Here is a 20,141-nt window from a genome sequence, read left to right on the forward strand (position 1 = left end):
CTGTATTGGGAATTCAGTTAGTCTACTCTTCAACGTTCTCTTCTTTCTCTGTCCCTTTTTTCTCTCATGTAAATCCCTCTCCATACCCCTTTGACTCCACCCCTCCTCCCCCCACCTTTTTTCCACATGCTTTTCTGGAATTCTCTCAAATTCCATACATATCAAATCCCAAACTGGACTCATTACTTTATAAAGCTACATATTTTAGTGGAAAGAATGTGGACCTTTAAGCCAGTGGACCTTAGATTCTCATCCTGGCTCTACCACTGTGTGGCCTGCTGTGTGACCTTGAGCGAGTTCACTTCTCTTGGCCTCGAGTTTCCTCATCTGGAAAGTGGGAATAAAATAACTCATTTTTATAGCATTTGTTAAGCACTTACTATGTGCCAGGTGCTGTACTAAGTGCTGGGGTAGGTACAAGAAACTCAGGTTTGGACACAGTCCCTGCCCCACATTAAGGCTCACAGACTTCATCCCCATTTTACAGATGAGGTAGCTGAGGCAAAGAGAAGTGAAGTGGTGTGTACACAGCAGACAAGTGGCGGCCTTTTGACTCCCAGGCCCTTGTTCTACCCATTAGGTCACACTACTCCACTGCTTATTTAAGCACTGTCCTAATCATTGGAATAGTTACCTACAGTATAATCAACAATATAATCACAGTGTGAGCTGATGGTAGGTAATCCACATTTTAGATATAAGGAAACTAAAATACAGAGAAGTTAAGGGATTTGCCCAAGGTCACACAGCAGGGAAATGATGGAGCTGGAACCAGAACCCTAGGTCTCCTGACCCCAGGTATGTGCTTGCACTAGGCCTCACTGCTTCCTGAGCTACCTGGATCACTTTAAAACTTGAGAGCACAGTATTTGTGCTGAAAGTTGTCCCAGGGTTTTTTTTTAACCTATTCCACTCTGTAACTTGGGTGAAATGGTTTAAAAACTGGTTCGATGGGCCGTGCAGATTTACTAGAAATATCATTCGAATGGAACCTAACCAGGTATTATAGAAGGTGAGACTCCCTGACACAAAGAGCTTTTGGGGAAAAAACCAGGAAAAACGCTCCCATTTTTATTTTTTTATTTTTTGCAGTGTACTGAAACTGTATTTCTCAGGGGTGGAATTGTAAGATGGAGGAGGTGAGGAGGAGCCAGTGTTGTAAAATGGCGCCTGGAAGTTTGCCTGCTAGCCCTGGACAACCAGGCATTTCTAGTTTCTTTCTTGAAGTGCTTCAGTGCTGCCCTCTGGTAGCTACTCTGAAGAACGCAACCTCAAAAACAGTTTTACTCCTAACAGATGGATCACTCGAGGCTGGAAGAAAGAACACTATCAATCAACTGGATAAAGGCCTCCAAAGCCTGTTTTTTGGGAGAAGTCTTACTGGCAGTTGATTTCCGGTCCCACACTGAATACCATTTCAAACCCCATCGGATTGGAAAGTGGAAAAATAAAACCAGTTGCGCACCCCCAACAACTGAACTGGGATCTCCCTCCCTTTAATAAAACAACATCTTATTATTCTTAAGTTTAGGGTTGTGGCTGTAGTCAGCTTTTGTCCCGCAAGGTGATAAGTTGCCAAATGCAAAGCTATCTCTGTCCTCTCACCTCTTCCCTGATCACTTCCTTAGCTGAACCAGAAGATATAAGCTTCTATAGAGTAGGATTTTGTGAGGGGTTGTTACTCCCTCTAATTGAAAAAGGCATTTCATTCCTTGACAGTTGATCCTTGATGGAATTTTAAAGTACAATCATTTTTTACTATTAAGAAAAACAAGTATACCTTACAAGTTTGTTTTTTCCATTTTTAAGAAATGTAGAGTGAGAGAAGAGAGTGAGAGCTAGTTTTGCCACTTGCAACTAGGATTGAATTTATAGCTGCAGCAGTATACTGTAATTTATAAGAAAGTTCCCTGAGGAAGCAAAGTGTGTTAAATAACTAGGTAAAAGTTTCCTTTCTGACCATTCCTAAATCCCTCCCCTTTTTCCTTTAAGGACGTGTTATGTTGGATTTGCTTTCACATTCCAGTACGGAAACTTCTGATCATTATTTAAAGGAGGGATGTAAGCATACATGAATGAGGCTTTTCAGGTGGCTCTTCTGCATTAAAAAAAAATCAGGTTTCATTTAATTTGGGGGAAGTTTCTTCCTTGTTCCTGCAAGTCCACACGTGTTGCTAGAACAATGCTCCCAATTGTTTAGAATTTACTTGCCAGTTCCAAGTTTGGATTAGGGCAGAAGTATTGTACTTCAGGATTATTAAGTTCTTACAGATTTCTTTTATTGAACTTCCTGGTTTAGCTTTGTAGGCAGATCTTACTAGGAAACTGAAGACCAAACTGTGTGGGTGTTTTTTGTTTTGTTTTGAGGAAGTAGAATCCAGGTGTCCTAATTTTGAAATGCATGGGCCCTACTAACCACCTAACAACATTCCTGCTTAAATAGGGAACAATTGGGTAGAAAGTAAAAAGTGTAAAGAAACATTAAGTTAATTTAACAAGCACACTGGAGTGAGGCCAACTTCTTAAGGTTGGAGAATTGTATGGGCACCCTGCTACTTCAGACTGGTAGAGACATGCAGGGACTTCTTAAGTGTTAAGTGCTTGCTGGATGAGGAGACAGAGATGCATGGTGAGGCTCTTTTGCAGTGGTAGCAATGCCAGATTTCTGAATTTAGTTCTGTTCCAGCATCAGAGGTGCTCCCTTGCCTGGGGAAAAGGAACAAATGGGAGGGGATCGTAGCACATTCCTTTTAAGAAACATTTGTCTGGTGGCCTCACCAGATGGCCATCCCTGAACTGCACAATCCAATAAAATAAAGGGCTAAGGTTAGTGCTCCCAGAAAAGCTCCACCACTGGGAGTTCTTCACCCTAGAGAAGAAAGGGTAAAAGTGGTGTCTTGTCTTCCAAGGCATTCATGGATTTTGTGGAGGGGAGTCTCTAACCAGCTGTTCTCCAGAACCACCGAGGGCCATCCCAGCGGAAGTGGGGGTTAAAATTAAAGTCAGAGAGGATTGGACTTGAATCTTATGGGCGATCAAACCAAGGAATTGGCTACCAAGGGAGTTTGTGGCATTTCCAGCCCTCGAAAACCTTAAGAAAAGGCTTCCTCTTATGCCAGGTCTATCCACTTATTCAAATGCTCGAAAGCAGGGGCTGGCCCAGTTCATTTCTTGATAGACCTTTAAGGTCCACAGTGAATTCTGGACGTGGCCACTGTCGATCATGGATTGACTTTAAACAATGGAATTGATATAACCTTGAAGAAAGACCATTACTTTTTCTCTTCCTCTGTCTCTTTCTCCCTTTCCCCCCACCCCCCAATTTTCTCTAGGGGTTTGCTAACTTAAATGATCATTTATTACTATTTATGATGTCTGTGCTTTTTGCAAATAAACATTAGCCGATGTGATTTGTTTGTTAGGGAGGAACTACTCTGTTGTACCTGGCATATTAAGGCTAAAATGATCATTCTCAGCAAAAAACAAGTCAGGTTCATGCACCTTGGGGCAGGACCTATCTTTCCCCTCTTAAACATGGTGTCTCAGTGATGTACTCCCAAATGGTGAGACCCAAAAAGTTGCACTGTTATATTTTCATGGCCAAAATGTGCAGGAGCGCTTGACTGTAACCTTGACTCTACGCTTGACTGTAGACTGTAAGCTCACTGTGGGCAAGGAGCATGTCTACAAACTGTTATATTGTACTCTCCCAAGTGCTTAGTCCAGTGCTCTGCACACAGTAAGCACTCAAATACCATTTAGGATGATTCTCTCACACGTATCCTCATAGTTGCAGACCCACTGTGTCAGAAACCTCATCTTTGAACTGAAGAACAACTGAATGGGAATGCAGTGTTCAGAAGAGTTCGATTATTCATAACATTTTAGTTCCTATACAAAGTTTTTGATTTCCATATCGATTGTACCCCTAGATGTTAGGTTTAAATGGAAAGTGAAGATGCTTTGGAGACAGCAACAGGCTAGCCTCTGCAAACAAATATAACACACATGAGAGCCTCTGTATAGGGTTGAACTGTGATCTTTACAGCCACACATGCTGTAACATGTAACACATATGTTCACCTCTTGTGAGCCTCACCATCTGCAGAGGTGTTTTGAAGAGTGAAGGTGAACTTGGGTATACAAACATTACTTCATCCTTATAGGTTTCCTGAGTTACTTTGCCTACTGGAAAGCCAGGAAAGGCATACTCATGTCCCAAGTGCTTAGTAAGGAGCTCAATAAATGCTATCATTGATTGATCTCAAATTATACTTTGCTCAAAGGATTAAAAATGGCCCCTTTTAAAAAAAAACCCCACAAAACCACGGAGATTGTCACTTAAGTCATGAGTCCGTCATGCTAAACGGCTTGTAGTTTCTAAGCTCAAATTTCTAACCATTGGCTTCAAAGTTCCCACCAGCTCCTCTTAGCTATCTATTAGCTAGTAGATTGAAAGTGTTCAAGGACAAGAATGATCTACTATTACCCTCTCCAGAGCTTAGTACAGTGCTTTGTGCACACAGGCACTAAAATGCTAATGATTTGATCTGCTCCCTTCTCCTGATGCCCCTCAACTCTTTTTGTGTTCTCCGAGCTAACCCGTTCCTCTTCTGTCTAATGCCTGTCGGCCATATCCTACCTCCCTCCAACCAAATTCTGCCTGATTTCTGTCCATTCTCCCCACCTTTAAAATTTTCCTAAAAGTCACACCCAAGAGAAATACCTTGTTTAATCTTCCATCATTCTGTCCATGTATACTTATTTATATATGCTGTTTATTTCTTTGCTTGCTTTGGGTTTTATCATGTGTATCGCTGCTCATATTATTGTACTTGCTGTATATTTGACATTATATGTTCTTTTGTCTCCCACATAAGATTGTAAGCTTCTCAGGGACAGTGAAGCAGCTTGACCTAGCAAAGGACAGAAAGTCATGTAATCTAGTTCTGGCTTTGCCATTTGCTTGCCCTTTGACCTTAATCAGGCCACTGTTCTTCCTCTCTCTGAGACTATGAGCCCCATGCTTGCTAGGGACTCTGCCTGGGAGAGAACAGATCAACAGAATCAGTAGATATGTTCTGCGAGGACTGACATAGGCGCCAACAGCTTTAATGAAAGTAATCTATTTGAGCTTGCAGAGAAGCAGCTTGGTCTAGTGGATAGCTTCCAGGCTCGGGAGTCAGACAGACCCAAGTTCTAATCCTGACTCCCCAATTTCTCTGCTGTGTGACGTTGGGCCTGTCACTAAACTTCTCTGTGCCTCAGTTCCCTCATCTGTAAAATGAGGATTAAGACTGTGAGCCCTATGTAGGGCAGACATTGTGTCCAACCCGATTAGTTGTATCTCTCCCAGTACTTAGAACGGTATGTGCTTAACAAATACCACAATTATTATTATTATCTGATGATCTCATCTACCCCAATATATGGTAAGCACTTAATACCATCATCCTGATGAGTCTTTCACTTTTCTTGTCTCTTCCCTACTCTGTAGTGCAGTGTTCTATTAGTTAATATTGATCATGATGATGGTGATGAAATGGGGTAGTCTTCCAAAATACACATTTGATCAATTGAGGGGGAGTTCTGGGACATATTTCTGATACCTTGGGGGCATATAACTAGTTAATTACTTGTTCTTTTGTGTCCCCCATTTTGTCTGTAGAATGAGGTTTTGTGTGGATTGTTCAAACAATTGTTGAGTGCCTACTGCCTGCAGAGCACTGTGTTAAGCACTTGGGAAAGCACTTAATTGTTGACAGTTAACAATAGTTGAGAATTTGGGGCATTTTACGTGACAAAAACACAAGGGCAAAGTGTAAACAAAGTATTCTTCTGCTACCAAAATTGAAGGTCTTCTTTTACCTGGTCTATATAAGGCATACTTAATTTTACTTTTTTTTTTTTTTTGAAAAATAAGTCATTCGGCATCTGAAGATGCATCTGGCTCAGACTCAGCCAGCCAGTCTGAAAGTGAACAGGGCAGCGAACCAGGCAGCGGTCATGGCAGTGAGTCGAACAGCAGTTCCGAATCTTCAGAGAGTCCTTCTGAGTCGGAAAGCGAGTCCACCGGTTCCAAATCCCAGCAGACCCCACCAGAAGCCAAAGAAAAGCCAGCCTCTAAGAAGGAGCGAATAGCTGATGTTAAAAAGGTATTTGCGGATGCGACAAAAGCAAGTTTTGTGTTAGAGGCAGTGTCAAAACTGAATTTTCCCCTGAATAGAAAATGGTCACCTTGCCTCTGATTTTTAGCTGGCTGTTATTTAAAGCGATCAATCAACACGTGTAAAACCAAATTATGGGTGGCAGGAAGGGATTAGCTAGGTGATGAAGGATTTGGGGTGTTAAACTGGTTGTGAATAGCCCATCCCTTCAGTGTTGTACCCATGATAGGGCACCCCATGTTCTAACACTTTTCAGCTGGGGCCCAGCCTAGCCTTCTAGCACATTGCCTGGGTCCCAAAAGCCAACACTCTATCCCCCACCCCACCTCACCCACAAATTGGTATCCTACCCCTGTAGAGTAGTCCCAGTGGGCTGCAGGGGCTTAATAATAATAATAATAATTGTGGTATTTGTCAAGCACTTACTATTCACCAGGCACTGTACTATGCGCTGGGGCAGATACAGGCTAATCAGGTTGAACAAAGTCCTTGTCCCACATGGGGTTCACAATTTTAATGCCCACTGAAATGATTGCATGTGTGTGACAGCACCACTTGTAGTCTACAGCACTCAAGATTTCTCCCCCAGTCCCTCCAGAGCTTAGCTGTGCCCTGCTGGAGCTGGAGACCTTGGAACAAAGCAGAGCCAGGCCTTGCTTCCAGGGTGATGCTGAATATGTATTAAGAGGCCACTACCAAACAAGTCCAGAAGAGCTCCTGCTGTTGAAACCCTTCAGGTCCCCAAGTGAAGAGTGGTGATCCAAACCCATTCAAGCCTTTTAATGGGCCTGTTCTGAATCATTTTGTGGTTTGGGACCGTGGATATGGGTATTGCTACGCATTGTGTACTTTGTGCAGAAAAAGACCGTAGCCAAGAAGGTGGCAGAGAATTCATTTTAAAATAGAGGGTTGAATAAATCTAAGTAAAACCGAGCAAACACTTCATAATATTTCACCCAAATACATGTCTGCAATGATTGCCTTGACAGAAATTAATTTTTTTTTCCTGACAGAATGTTCCTGAAGGTGAGCTATTTGTAATCAGGATTACAGTGTCATTTCTTTTCAGTTTAAGTTTTACTCAAAAGGGAAGTGGTTGGCAGATTCGAGATAGGTAATTTCCCCTCACCCAGTCAAGTCAGGGTGTGTTTCATTAGAGAATGTGGCTACTTCAACAAAGAAACCTAGGATGAAATGAATTCAAGGCTAATTAAAGTGGACCAATAGCAAGAAGAACTAGCCGGAATTTTCCCTCCTACAGTGTCATTTGAAAATCTAATTTGTTACAGCTAGTTCGTTGAGAAGGCCACACCTGGTTGCACACTCCACCACGAGAAAGTAACCAAGGACCTAAATCTTTCAAAGTTTGTGGCTGAAGATGTTTCTGTAAATATCCAGCAGCAGCCCATTCATTGTGGAAAGGGCTCTGATGTTTTCACTCAGGTTTTAGGGAAATCCCTTTAGAGGAGAACAGTGTCGAAATTCCTGGAGGAAGAGAACAACATCCATGTTCTGTTTTAAGACCCACAAGGATCTCAGAGAAGCAACGTGGCTCACTGGAAAGAGCACGGGCTTTGGAGTCAGAGGTCATGGGTTCGAACCCCGGCTCTACCACTTGTCAGCTGTGTGACTTTGGGCAAGTCACTTAACTTCTCGGTGCCTCAGTTACCTCAGTTACCTCATCTGTAAAATGGGGATTAAGACTGTGAGCCCCACGTGGGACAACCTGATTCCCCTGTGTCTACCCCAGCGCTTAGAACAGTGCTCGGCACATAGTAAGCGCTTAACAAATACCAACATTATTATTATTATTATTATTATTTCTTTGTCCTCTGAGAAGCTGATCTGTTTTAGGGATACTGAAATTTAGTATTCTGCGGAAAAGCTACCTAGCAAAAGTCAGAATGGAGCCAGAGGAATGTCAAAAAGGGCAGGTGCCTCGTCGCCGGGCTGCCCTCTCCTGGCTGAAAGGAGGAGCTAGTATTTTGCTGCTGAAGTTACATGCTGCTTTGACCAAGACGGGGATTATTTCTTTTAACACCCTCAATTGTGAGGTGGAAAAATTGCTATAAGAGACCCCTGATTTGGCCTAGTGTGCCACCAGTCCTTATGACCTTGAAACTCCTATTGCTTTATATGGTGATCAGAGTGTTAGTGTGTACACTTGCAGGAATTGATACTCTGTGGCTATTTTCCCCGGAATCCCACTGCTCAGGTTTGTGTCTCTAAATATGTGTGGGTGGTACTAGAGCCTCGAGTTACTGAAAAGGAATAGAATGGTGAGAGTTAATGAGCAGTTTGGAAGCAGATTCATTAAGAATGAAACTGGGTTAGAAAAAAAAGAAAGCCCTTTTGCAGAGTGATTGGGGAATTACAAAATCGTCTTTGGCTCAGTCAGTAATTGCCCTGTTTGTCAAAGCAGAAGCGATGATTTTTTCTGTGATTGTTACTTAACTACAAATGGCTAGTTTAGAGATATTGGAGGGAACCATAATCTGAAAGCTACTTATGGTTGTTTCGCTATTTAGGGAAGGAAAGTGACTCTAGGGGAAGCTGGGGGGGGGTCTTATTGGTCTTAAAATACATAGTGATAGGGGAGAGTTCTTCCTTAGGACTCCCCCTTCCTCCCCCCCCCCACCCCCCCCAAGTCCTCTTGAAAATATTACCTAATTATAACACAGGCGCCAAAAAATCACACAGCCACCCAAAATAAGCAAACAGAAATCCAGCCTCCCTGGCATCGAGTCCATTATTGAATTTTCCTAAAATGACAGTGGTTGATGGTGGGGTGAAGCAGGCCCTCCGATGGTCTGTTTATTTTGCAGATGTGGGAAGAGTATCCTGATGTTTATGGGGTGAGGAGGTCAAACCGAAGTCGACAAGAGCCCTCTCGTTTTAATATAAAAGAAGAGGTAAGAAATCCAAGAAAAAAATTGAGGGAATCTCTAGCAACAAACCCCCACCCTGAAACCCACTTCTGATCTGTTCTGTCCTTTCAAGTTAAAGTTGATGGTGGATCCTCCTTCCCTGCCCTTTGACCCTTCAGGAATGATGGATGAGCCCAGGTCCTAAGACCTCAGGGCAGAGGAATGGATTGTAATACTAGTGGCTTATGCAGGGCCACTCGTATTCTCTTGTCTGCCAGTTACACAGCGAGCGAAGAGGCAGGCAGGGTTAGTGAAGTGAATATGACTTTGGCAGAAATGAGCATAGAGGGGGGAAAAAAGGAACTTTCCAGAAACTCTAGAACAGTGTATCTCCTCAGTGGCGTAATGGCTTTAGATTGGGGGAAATCCTCCTTTATCTTCCAAACTCAGGAAACAGTTGCAATATTTGCTGTCTTCCACTGTAGAGGCTTCATAAATGACACCAGTAGCTGTCCATTTTAGGAAAAAGGAAGAAAGGGCACAGCCGGGAAGAAGCAACATCATTCCTGAGCACTATAGGCTTTTTAGATTGCCTGCAGATGAGCGACTCTTCTGTTGAATAGGCTCAAACATCCAGGCTGCCGGTTGATTAAAATAAAATAACTTGATTGTTTTTTTCAAATTAAAGGCAAGTAGCGGGTCTGAGAGCGGGAGCCCAAAAAGAAGAGGCCAGAGGCTACTGAAGAAACAGTAAGTCTTCATGGGGGAGAGTGCTTATCCCTTGGGATCTCAAACTTTTTGCTGCAAATGACTTTTTATTTTATGATGACCACTAGCTTTCAGGGCCATATTTAATGGCATGGCAGCCTTCTTCTAGGATCCCTCGCTCCTTTCCCCATTCCTGACTCCCAGCCAGGGCCTGCTCCTTTCCCTCCTGAATAAACTCTCCAGCCCTTGCTCCCCATCATGCATTCATTCATCCTTGCGGCTGATCTTTCTCTTCAAGCCCTCAGCAGCAATTTTGACCCTGAGGAACTTCCCCAGGGGGGCCTGGGCTGAAATTGGCTAACCTTGAAGTATTTCTTCTGCTCGTTTTCTATGAAAACAAAAACAGTTTCAGCAAAGTTTGATTTAGGTTTTAGCCCATTTTTGGAAGCATGTAATAAGAGTGACGCTGCTTTTTATCTGCAGTCTGAACCCTGAAAGGCAAAGTGCATGGATTGAAAAAACTCAAATATTTCTTTTCTTCCCCTCTTCCACTCCTTCGGGCTTCATTCATGTGGCAGAAAGAAAATGACTGCACTGGGTGATCAGTCTAATAGAAGAGGTCACTGAAGACTTCCCCTTTATGTCAGTGAGCTATTGAAATGTTTGGGAATAGATCCCACAAATGGTTCCTTGGCCTCTCTTTGGGATCACAAAATCCCAATTACCTTTGTTTAGTAAAATAATCCACTTAGTTTATTTTGTGAAATTATTAAAGGCTTAAAGAAAATCTTATTTTCCATCACAAGTTTCATAATTCATCTAAATGTTAACTTTTCTCTTTTAAACACATTCTTCACCTCAATATATGAGGATTGGAAGACCTTGAAGCGTTCAATATTGGCCAGCCTAGTTCAAGTTCCATTTACATATGTGCAGCTTTAAATCTTTATTTTTGAGTTCCATAGACCATTCAAAGATGTTAAGGCTCACAGAGTAATGGCAGTCTCTAAGAAAGATTTTAATTAAATCCTAGTTTTCCCAAGGATTTGCCCAAACCAAAGATATCGAGATGTCATGACTTGGTACTTTTGTAGAGAATCACTGAATATGGAGGCAAAAGTTGCAGGATTTTCAGCATAGAGAATGTGGAATTTCATATGAGGACCTTACTCCTCAAAATGCAAGTTGAGAACATCAGCATTGTTAAATGTTTTGCACCAGTAAGCATGAAGATAAGATAATGAAATCTAGGAAGCCACTGAACTACAACTAGGCAGGCCCAGGGCAATTTCCTTGTAACACCAAAATTTGGAGATCATTTCCATTTTGCCTGTTGGATCTTATCTCAGGCCCAAGATACTGCAGCTAGAAATGTCTGGTTTGTCCAGTTGCCTTGGCCTGTTAGCCATCTCCCTTCAAGGTGATAGTATGATTCTTTTGTTTTGCACCCTAGGGAAAAGTGGAAAAGGGAAGCTTCAGAGGAAGAAGATGGGGAGGAGGAGGAGGAGGAGGAAGAGGAGGAGGAGGACGACGAACAGGATCAAGGCACCAGTGCAGAAAGTGAACCGGAACAAAAAAAAGTCAAAGCCAGGCGACCCATACTGAGGAGGTGAGGAGCTCCCCGCTGACTGGGCTTCTGGACATGACAGGGACATTCTAGGGACGTTCTTGAAGGCTCGCTGGCTCTTGCCATCTGCCATGGCACAGCAGCTCCAGAGGGGTAATTACAATCCAGAGTGAAGGGATGGAATTCTCCCTAAGTGAGGAACATATTATGAGCAATGGGAATTTAACATTGGACACTTCCTTGTATCAGGGACTAAATGACTTAAAAGGTATTTTCTTCTCTACGTAGTTAGCTACCTGGACCTTGTGAAAAGAGTGTCAGGTTAGGAGTCAGGAAATCTGGGTTCTAGTCCTGGTTTTGCACAAAGACTTGGGGCTAGGCATATAAATCCTCTCAAGGAGTCAGCTTTCCCACCTGTCAAGTGTAGATAATGCTGCCTGTTTCCCTGCCACCTCCTCACATCAGAGTCATCAAATCCTTGGGGGTGAAGCAGGTGCCCTCACAGCATTTTGAATGACAGGCAGCAGTAGCTAGGCCGCCCCCACCCCTTGGAGCCAGAAAGGGGCCAGGGGTTCAGCCAAAATGGTGGCTCAACCCCTTGCTCCTGCTGGTGGAATGCGGTCCTTGGCCTGACCCTGGGACCAGTGGGTTTCTGATTGTTCTCATTGCATTGTGGGCACTGAACAGAAGGCTTCTATTACCCTTGAAGGTGTCATCCAGAGCCGTCACACACTTCCCTACATGCCCTGCTGCTGCCTGCCTTCCTGCCGCTGTCATCAGAATAGTCAGTAGAGGCCTCAGTTGAGCTCGCTGAGTTGGAGCTGCTGAAGGGCGTGCTGCAGAGGCTGTCCCAGCTGACCCACCCTTGGCACCGCAGCTGCTTAATGATGATGGCAGTGGCACGAAAAGAGTCGCCCACGTTGGCATTGGGGCTGGGGAGTGAGAGTGACCTCCAGCCCAGCCCTTCGTTCTGGTCAAGGCAAGCTCAGCAACATTACCATAGGAGGAGGAAGAGGTGGAGGGTGAGACAGTGCCACTACAGCAAGGAGGATAAATTAACTTAGAGTACCTACTATTTGCAGATCACTGTACTAATTACCTGAGAGAGGATAATGGAAGAAAGAATGAATTTCAAGTGCCCTTTTTCCTCTCCCTTCCTATCTCCTTTACTTTTCTCCTCCTCTTCTCTAACTTGTCTTCATTCATTCATTCAGTCGTATTTATTGAACACTTACTTTGTGCAGAGCACTGTACTAAGCGCTTGGAAATTATAATTCGGCAACAGACAGAGACAATCCCTACCCAACTGCGGGCTCACATTCTAGAAGGGTGGTACAGACAACAAAATAAAGCAAGTACACAGGCATCAGTAACATCAAAATAGATAAATAGAATTATAGATTTATATACATCATTAATAAATAGAATAATAAGTGTGTACAAATACACACAAGTGCTGTGGGGATGGGAAGGGGGTAGAGCAGAGGGAGGGAGTAGGGGCGATGGAAAGGAGGAGCAGAGGAAAAGGGAATTCAGTCTGGCCTCAGTAGGGCTTTGAAGGGGGGAAAAGAGTTTGGCAGATGTGAGTAGGGAGGGCATTCAAGGCCAGAGGTAGGACGTGGGCCAGGGGCTGACGGCGGGACAGGTGAGAATGAGGCACAGTGAGGAGGTTAGCGGTAGAGGAGCGGAGTGTTCAGGCTGGGCTGAAGAAGGAGAGAAGGGTGGTGAGGTAGCAGGGGCAAGGTGATGGAGAGCTTTGAAGTCAATAGTGAGAAGTTTTTGCATCATGCTAAGGTTGATAGGCAACCACTGGAGATATTTGAGGAGTGGGTGTAGAAAGATAATCCGGGCAGCAGAGTGAAGTATAGACTGAAGCATGGAGAGACAGGAGGATGGGAGATCAGAAAGATGTTGATGTAGTAATCCAGTTGGGATATGATGAGAGATTGTACCAACAAAGTAGTGGTTTGGATGGAGAGGAAAGGGCGGATCTTGGAAATGTTGTGAAGGTGAGTCCAGCAGGTTTTGCTGATGGGTTGGATGTGTGGGGTAAATGAGAGAGGGGAGTCAAGGATGACACTAAGGTTGCGGGCTTGTGAGACGTAAAAGATGGTTGTGCCGTCTACAGTGACCAGAAAATCAGGGAGGGGACAGATTTTGGGAGGGAAGATAAAGAGCTCAGTCTTAGATATGTTGAGTTTTAGGTGGCCGGGAGATATCCAGGTGAAGATGTCCTGAAGGCAGGAGGAGTTACAAGCCTGGAGGGAGGGAGAGAGGATAGGGGAGGAGATGTAGATTTGGGTGTCATCTGCGTAGAGATGATAGTTAAAGCCATGGGAGCGAATGAGTTCACCAAGGGAATGAGTATAGATGGAGAACAGTCTTCTCTTTTTTCTCTTCTTCCACCTCTTCCTCTGCCTCCTTCATTGGTTCCCCTTTTCATTCCTTCACCTCAGTGCTCTCCCTAAATTTCACTTCCATTTTCACAGGTATAAGGTTATGAGATTGGACATAGTTTTTTTAAAATTTGTTATTGGTATTTGTTAAGCACGTACTATGTGCCATGTATTGAACTAACCGCTGGGCTAAATACAAGATAATCAGGTTGGATTCATAGTGCTCACAGTCTTAATTCACATTTTATAGGTGAGGTAACTGAGGCACAGGGAAGTTGTGACTTGCCCAAGGTCGCACAGCAGACAAGTGGCACAGCCAGGATTGCATCCCAGGTCCTCCGACTCCTAGACCCATGCTCTTTTCCCTAGGCCATGCTGCTCTGAATCGGTTCCAAACAAGGTTCACGTCATATCTTATCACTTATTTTATAGATGAGAAAATTGAGCCTCAGAGAGCTTAAGTAATTTGGCTGAGGTCATTCAGGTAGAACAGGGACTCGACCCTGGATCTCCTGACTTCAGTCTTGTGCTTCTTCCACTAGGGCATAGTGGCATATAAACTCGATTGATTTCTATGACTTGTGACTAACACATGCATTTGTATGCTTAAGGGAGTGTGCCTTCTTTTCGAAGAAACCTGAAATACTTGCATAGTATCACACCATTTTATTTTCCTATTAATAACTCATTTCAGAGCAGTGGCCAAACCCAGTGTTAAAAAGCAGCATAAGCCCCAACGTGGTAAGAGGAGAAAGAAGCAAGACTCATCTGAAGATGAGGATGACGACGAAGATGATGAAACTCCCAAAAGACAAACTCGCCGCAGAGCAGCCAAAAATGTCAGGTATGTTGAGAGGAATGTGCCTAGGATGACGTCTAGGTCAGGGAAGTGCAGTGTGATTGTCATGTATGGGGATGAAGAGCAGAAGCTGGGAAGAAAAGATGCTTTCATTTCAGTTCCTGGATTGCTGAATGCCTTTGGCAAGACCTGTAAAATGGATGTAAGCATTTTCAATTGATGGATCAATCAGTAATATTCATTGAGTGTTTACTGTGTGCAGAGTACTGAACTAAGCACTTGAGAGTGTACAGTGCAATAGAAATGGTAGAAATGCCCTCAAAAACCTCACTCTAGTTGGGGAACCTGACATTAAAATAAATTACAGATAGGGGAAGCAGTAGATTAGAAGAATATGGACATAAGTGGTTTGGGACTGGGGGTGAGTTATCACGGTACTTAAGGGGTACAGAACCAAGTGTAAAGGGAAGCAGAAAGGAGAGCAAATAGTGTGGAAATGAGGTTAGTTAGAGAAGGATTTTTGGAGGAAATATTTTTGTAGAATTTTGAAGTGGGGAGAGTGGTGGTCTGTCAGATATGAAGTAGAAAGGAGTTGCTGGAGAGAGGATGTGAGCAAGAGTGGGGGGAAGGGGGTGGGGGGAGAGAGAAGAGAAGATCAAGGTACAATAGGTTGGCAAAAGAGGAGCAAATGTGTGGGCTGGATTGTAGTAGATCAGCGTGATAAGATAGAACAGGAAGGGAGAGAGCTGACTGAAGCGCCTTAAAGCTGATGGAAAGGAGCTTCTGTGTGATGAGGTGATGGATGGACAACCACTGGAAGTTTTTGAGTGAGAATGTTTTCTTAGAAAAGTGGTCCAGGCAGCAGTGTGAATTATGGATTGGAGGAGGCAGAGAGTCAAGGAGACTGAGACAGTTGAGGTGGGTTATGGATTTGTGTACATAATTTTTCTCATGCTTTGTGAAAAATACTGCAAAAGGGCAGACATTTGCCTTTTAGACCCATAGTCCTTGTAATCTTAGCAACAGACAGCAATAAGATATTGTGTTGTGGGCCCTGGGAGTTGGAGGACCTGAATTCTGTTTCAGTTCTGCCACTTGCTCTTTATGAGCTTTTAGGCAGACCATTTAACTTGACTGGGACTCAGTTTCCTCATTTGTAAAATGGAGCTAATAATGTGCACCACTCCCTAGTTCATAGGGTTGTTGTGAAGGCAGACTGACATGAGTATTGCAGAAATGCTTTTGAAAATAAAAATTCACTGTACAAATTCAATTTGCTTTTTAATTCAATTCAGTTGTATTTATTGAGCGCTTACTGTGTGTAGAGCCCTGTACTAAGCACTTAGTAGAGTACGATACAACAATAAACAGGCGCATTCCCTGCCTGGGAGTGAAAGTTTCTTCTTGTGTACTTTTGTTTTATGTGACTAAGAGCCACAGGGTCATTAATGAAATAAATGCCAGGACATTTATAAATCTGACCAGCTTCCTTTCCCACTTTCTTTTGCTTCGAACAAGACATTGTTGCTAAGAGATGCCCAAGGTTCCTGTTTACCAAGAAGGATAATCTTCAAAAAACTCAAGTTATCAACTTAAGTTATCATTCAATCACTGGTATTTTTGAGCATTTTCTGTGTGCAGAGCACTGTATTAAGCTCCTGGGAGAGTACAGTATAATGGAGTTGGTAGGCACAGTCCCTGCTCCCCATGAGTTTACAATGTACAGGAAAGTTAGAATGGTAATTTTTGTTTCTTTGAGATGAAGCTTAAAGGTTGCCTGCCATAGAATTGTCCACTGCTGCTTCTCTCTTGGTTTTTATATTTCATACTGGTTTGGGCTAGCTTTGCTTTTCACTGGCTTTTTTCTGGTATTTATGTAATTGGGTCCTTAAATCAATCAGTCACATTTATTGAATACTTTGTGCAGAACACTATACTAAGCTCTGGGGAAAGTACAATATAGCAGAGGTGGTAGATGTGCTTGTTACCTGCCTACGAGGTTCTTACAGTCTAGAGTGGGAGACAGATGTTGAAATGTTATGGATATGTACATAACTGCTAGGGGATAAGTGTGGGGTGGATAAGGGGTGCAAATCCAAGTGCAAGGGTGCTGCAGAAGGGAGATGGAGTAGGGGAAATTTGGGCTTAGTGTAGGAAGGCCTTTGGAGTAGATGTGCTTTTAATAAGGCTTAGAAGGACAGGAGAGTGGTGGCCTGCCTTATGAAGCGGGAGGGAGTTCTGGGCCAGAGGTGGGAAATGAGTGAAGGGTCGGGGAGATAGACAAGGTTGAGGTATCAAGAGGAGGTTAGTAGTGAAGTGAGTGTGTTGGGTTGTAATAGGAAATCAGCAAGGTAAGATAAAAAGAGGCAGGGTGATTAAGTGCTTTGAATTTTGATTTGATCAGAAACTGAAATTCTGGGAACTCTATTTCTATTGCATTCATGTTACGGGGATTTGAGCTCTAATGAATAGAGTGTTTGTCATATTGTCACCTATAGCAGAATAGTGCTCAGGGAAGAATGCAGGAGATCTGGGTTAATCCACTTCCTGCATTAGGACGTATCGTCAGGGAATAGCTTCTAGCTTTCAGGGAGCATATCTGCTAATTCTCTTGTATTCTTCCAAGCGCTTAGAACAGTACTCTGCTCATAGTAAGTGCTCAGTAAATGCCACTGATTGATTATGAATGGCTTACATGAAAAACTGGATGCTACCTGAAAGTGTGGCAGTAGAAGGATTTTTCACCTACCATTTAGGTTTGGAGTGCTTGAGTGGTATGGAGCTGAGGGAGTAGAGTCTTCACCAGTTGCATTTCTCTCATGCAGTTATAAAGAAGATGATGATTTTGAAACAGACTCTGATGACCTCATTGAGATGACTGGAGAAGGAGTGGATGAACAACAAGACAACAGTGAGACGATAGAAAAAGTCATGGATACCAGGCTTGGAAAGAAAGGAGGTATTTGTCTAAAACATTCATCATAATAAAAATGTAAAAATAGTAATAATGATAATACTACTACTTTTTAAGCACTTACTATGTGCCAAGCATTGTATTGATTATACTTAGTAAATGCTTAACTAATATTGGAGTACATACCAGATGTTCAGCTCAGGCACAGTCCCTGTCCCACATAGGGCTCACAGTCAAGCGGGGAGGAAGAACAGATATTTAATCCCCATTCAAATGATGAGGTAACTGAGAAACTGAGAAATTAAATGACTTGCCCAAGATAACATAGTAAATATATGCCAGAGCTGGATGGAAACCAGATCCTCTGATCCAGGCCTGTGCTCTTTCCGCTACACTACATTGAATCTTGTTTATGTTATGATGATAATAATGATAGTGGTATTTAAGTGGTTACTGTGTGGCAGGCACTGTATTAAACGCTGAGGTGGGGTGAGCTGGGGTAGGGTGAGAAACAGCATGGTTTAGTGGATAAAGCACGGGTATGGGAGTCAGAAGGTCATGGGTTCTATTCCGGACTGAGCCACTTGCATGCTGTGTGACCTTGGGGAAGTTACTTCACTTACCTGTGCCTCAGTTACCTCATCTGTAAAAAATGGGGATAAGAGTGTGAGCCCAGTCTGGGAAGGGGACGGTGTCCAACCTTGTAATGTTGGTATTTGTTAAGCGCTTACTATGTGCAGAGCACTGTTCTAAGCACTGGGGTAGATACAGGGCAATCAGGTTGTCCCACGTGAGGCTCACAGTCTTAATCCCCATTTTACAGATGAGGGAACTGGGGTACAGAGAAGTTAAGTGACTTGCCCACAGTCACACAGCTGACAAGTGGCAGAGCCGGGATTCGAACCCATGACCTCTGACTCCAAAGCCCGTGCTCTTTCCACTAAGCCACGCTGCTTTTCTGTAAGCAACCTGATTAACTTGTATCTATCTCAATGATCTGAACAGTGCTTGACATATAGTAAATGCTTAACAAGTACCATAATTATTATTACAAGCAAATTGGAAAATCATGAGCACTCCAATATTAAAGATTGGGAATAACTCACATCATTATAATCTTTATGCTGTTACAGATATTTTCTGAAAACCTGAAATTCTCAAATTACTCTGTATTCCAAGCATTGCATGTAAAGTAAAATATTTTTTCTGGTTAATAAGAACCAAATGGCTAGCTAAGGTATTAAACTTGTAGAGATAAAATATTAGTATTTGTGAAGAACATCAATAAAAATAGAAAACTTTTTCAGTACTATTAGCTCACTTTGGAGTTTTTCCATTGCTAGTTTTTAATGGATGTAAATCAAACCGGAACAAAAGCATGATTATTCAGTTCTAGAGATTTGTTCTTATGGTTATATTTTCTAAAAACAATTGCATTATTTTTATTCCTGTAAATTCCAGAGTGTAGGCTAGTACTATTGCAGGCCATTTCTAGAGGCAAAGCATAATCGTCTAATCCCCAATAAAAATGATTTTGATAAATTGTGCTGAGAAGGAACTTGGTGGAAAAGAGTGGAGAAGTTAGGAAAGTTGAGAATTTACAGAGAGGTTGTGAGCTAATATATTTGTGTTTTGGTTCCTCAGGAATGTTTTGGGGGAGATTTGGTTTGTTCCCTGGGATGGAACTCAATAGGAGGCAGCTAGCATTTACAGGGTCCGATGAGGTGTCATTCAGAAGGGTTACAGACAGTTTATGGGGTAGTATGGACATCTCTTTAAAAAATAGGGTAGCCTTTCTACTCCTGTGTATATGCTCAAGATCAGTCAGTCAGTCAGTGGCACTTAAGTGGTTATTGTGTGCAGCACATTGTACTAAGTGCTTGGAGGAGCGCAAGAGAAAAGAGTAGGTATAGATGAATCCTACCTACAAGGAACTTTTAGTCTAGAGGGGGAGACAGTTATTAAATAAATTACAGATTGATGTGTTCCTAAATGCTGTGGAACTGGGTAGGAGTGAGTGTGGATTAGGGCCGTGTAGCTATTTCATACATCTAATTCTCTTCCTCTCTTCAAATCCCTACTTAAAGCTCACCTCCTCCAAGAGTCCTTCCCAGACTGAGCTCCCCCTTTTTCCCTCTGCTCCCTCTACCCCCCTTCACCTCTCCGCAGCTAAACCCTCTTCTCCCCCCTTTCCCTCTCCTGTCCCACCCCCTCAGCACTGTACTCATCCGCTCAACTGTATATATCTTTATCACCCTATTTATTTTGTTTAATGAGATGTACATCACCCTGATTCTATTTAGTTGCCATTGTTTTTATGAAATGTTCTTCCCCTTGACTCTATTTATTGTCATTGTTCTTGTCTGCCAGTCTCCCCCGATTAGACTGTAAGCCCGTCAAACGGCAGGGACTGTATCTGTTGCCGACTTGTACATTCCAAGTACTTAGTACAGTGCTCTGCACATAGTAAGCGCTCAATAAATACTATTGAATGAATGAATGAATACTTAGAGAATGTTATTTCAGGTTGGGAATCAGGGAGCTACTAACTGTTGGAAATCTCCAATCAGAGATTAGTCAGTGAGAGGTATTTATTGAGTGCTTACTGTGTTCAGGGGAGTGTACTCAGCGCTTGGGAAAGTACAGTCTAACAGAATGGGTAGACTCTATCCCTGTCCACACAGAGCTTACAGGCTACAGATCATCTGACAAACTGGCTTCAG

At 43.0% G+C, this 20,141-nt stretch overlaps 1 protein-coding gene across 1 annotated transcript in view; it reads left to right on the plus strand.

Moving 5' to 3' along the window:
* Positions 1-20,141, plus strand: part of CHD2 (chromodomain helicase DNA binding protein 2) — a 106,449-nt gene that overhangs the window by 19,495 nt on the left and 66,813 nt on the right. Inside the window, 6 exon segments of the mRNA XM_029065848.2 lie at positions 5,924-6,155; positions 8,993-9,079; positions 9,723-9,784; positions 11,196-11,351; positions 14,400-14,549; positions 17,330-17,463. Coding sequence (XP_028921681.1) covers positions 5,924-6,155; positions 8,993-9,079; positions 9,723-9,784; positions 11,196-11,351; positions 14,400-14,549; positions 17,330-17,463 — 821 coding nt within the window.

This window comes from Ornithorhynchus anatinus, chromosome 5, assembly GCF_004115215.2.
Source record: "Ornithorhynchus anatinus isolate Pmale09 chromosome 5, mOrnAna1.pri.v4, whole genome shotgun sequence".
Lineage (NCBI taxonomy): Eukaryota > Metazoa > Chordata > Mammalia > Monotremata > Ornithorhynchidae > Ornithorhynchus > Ornithorhynchus anatinus.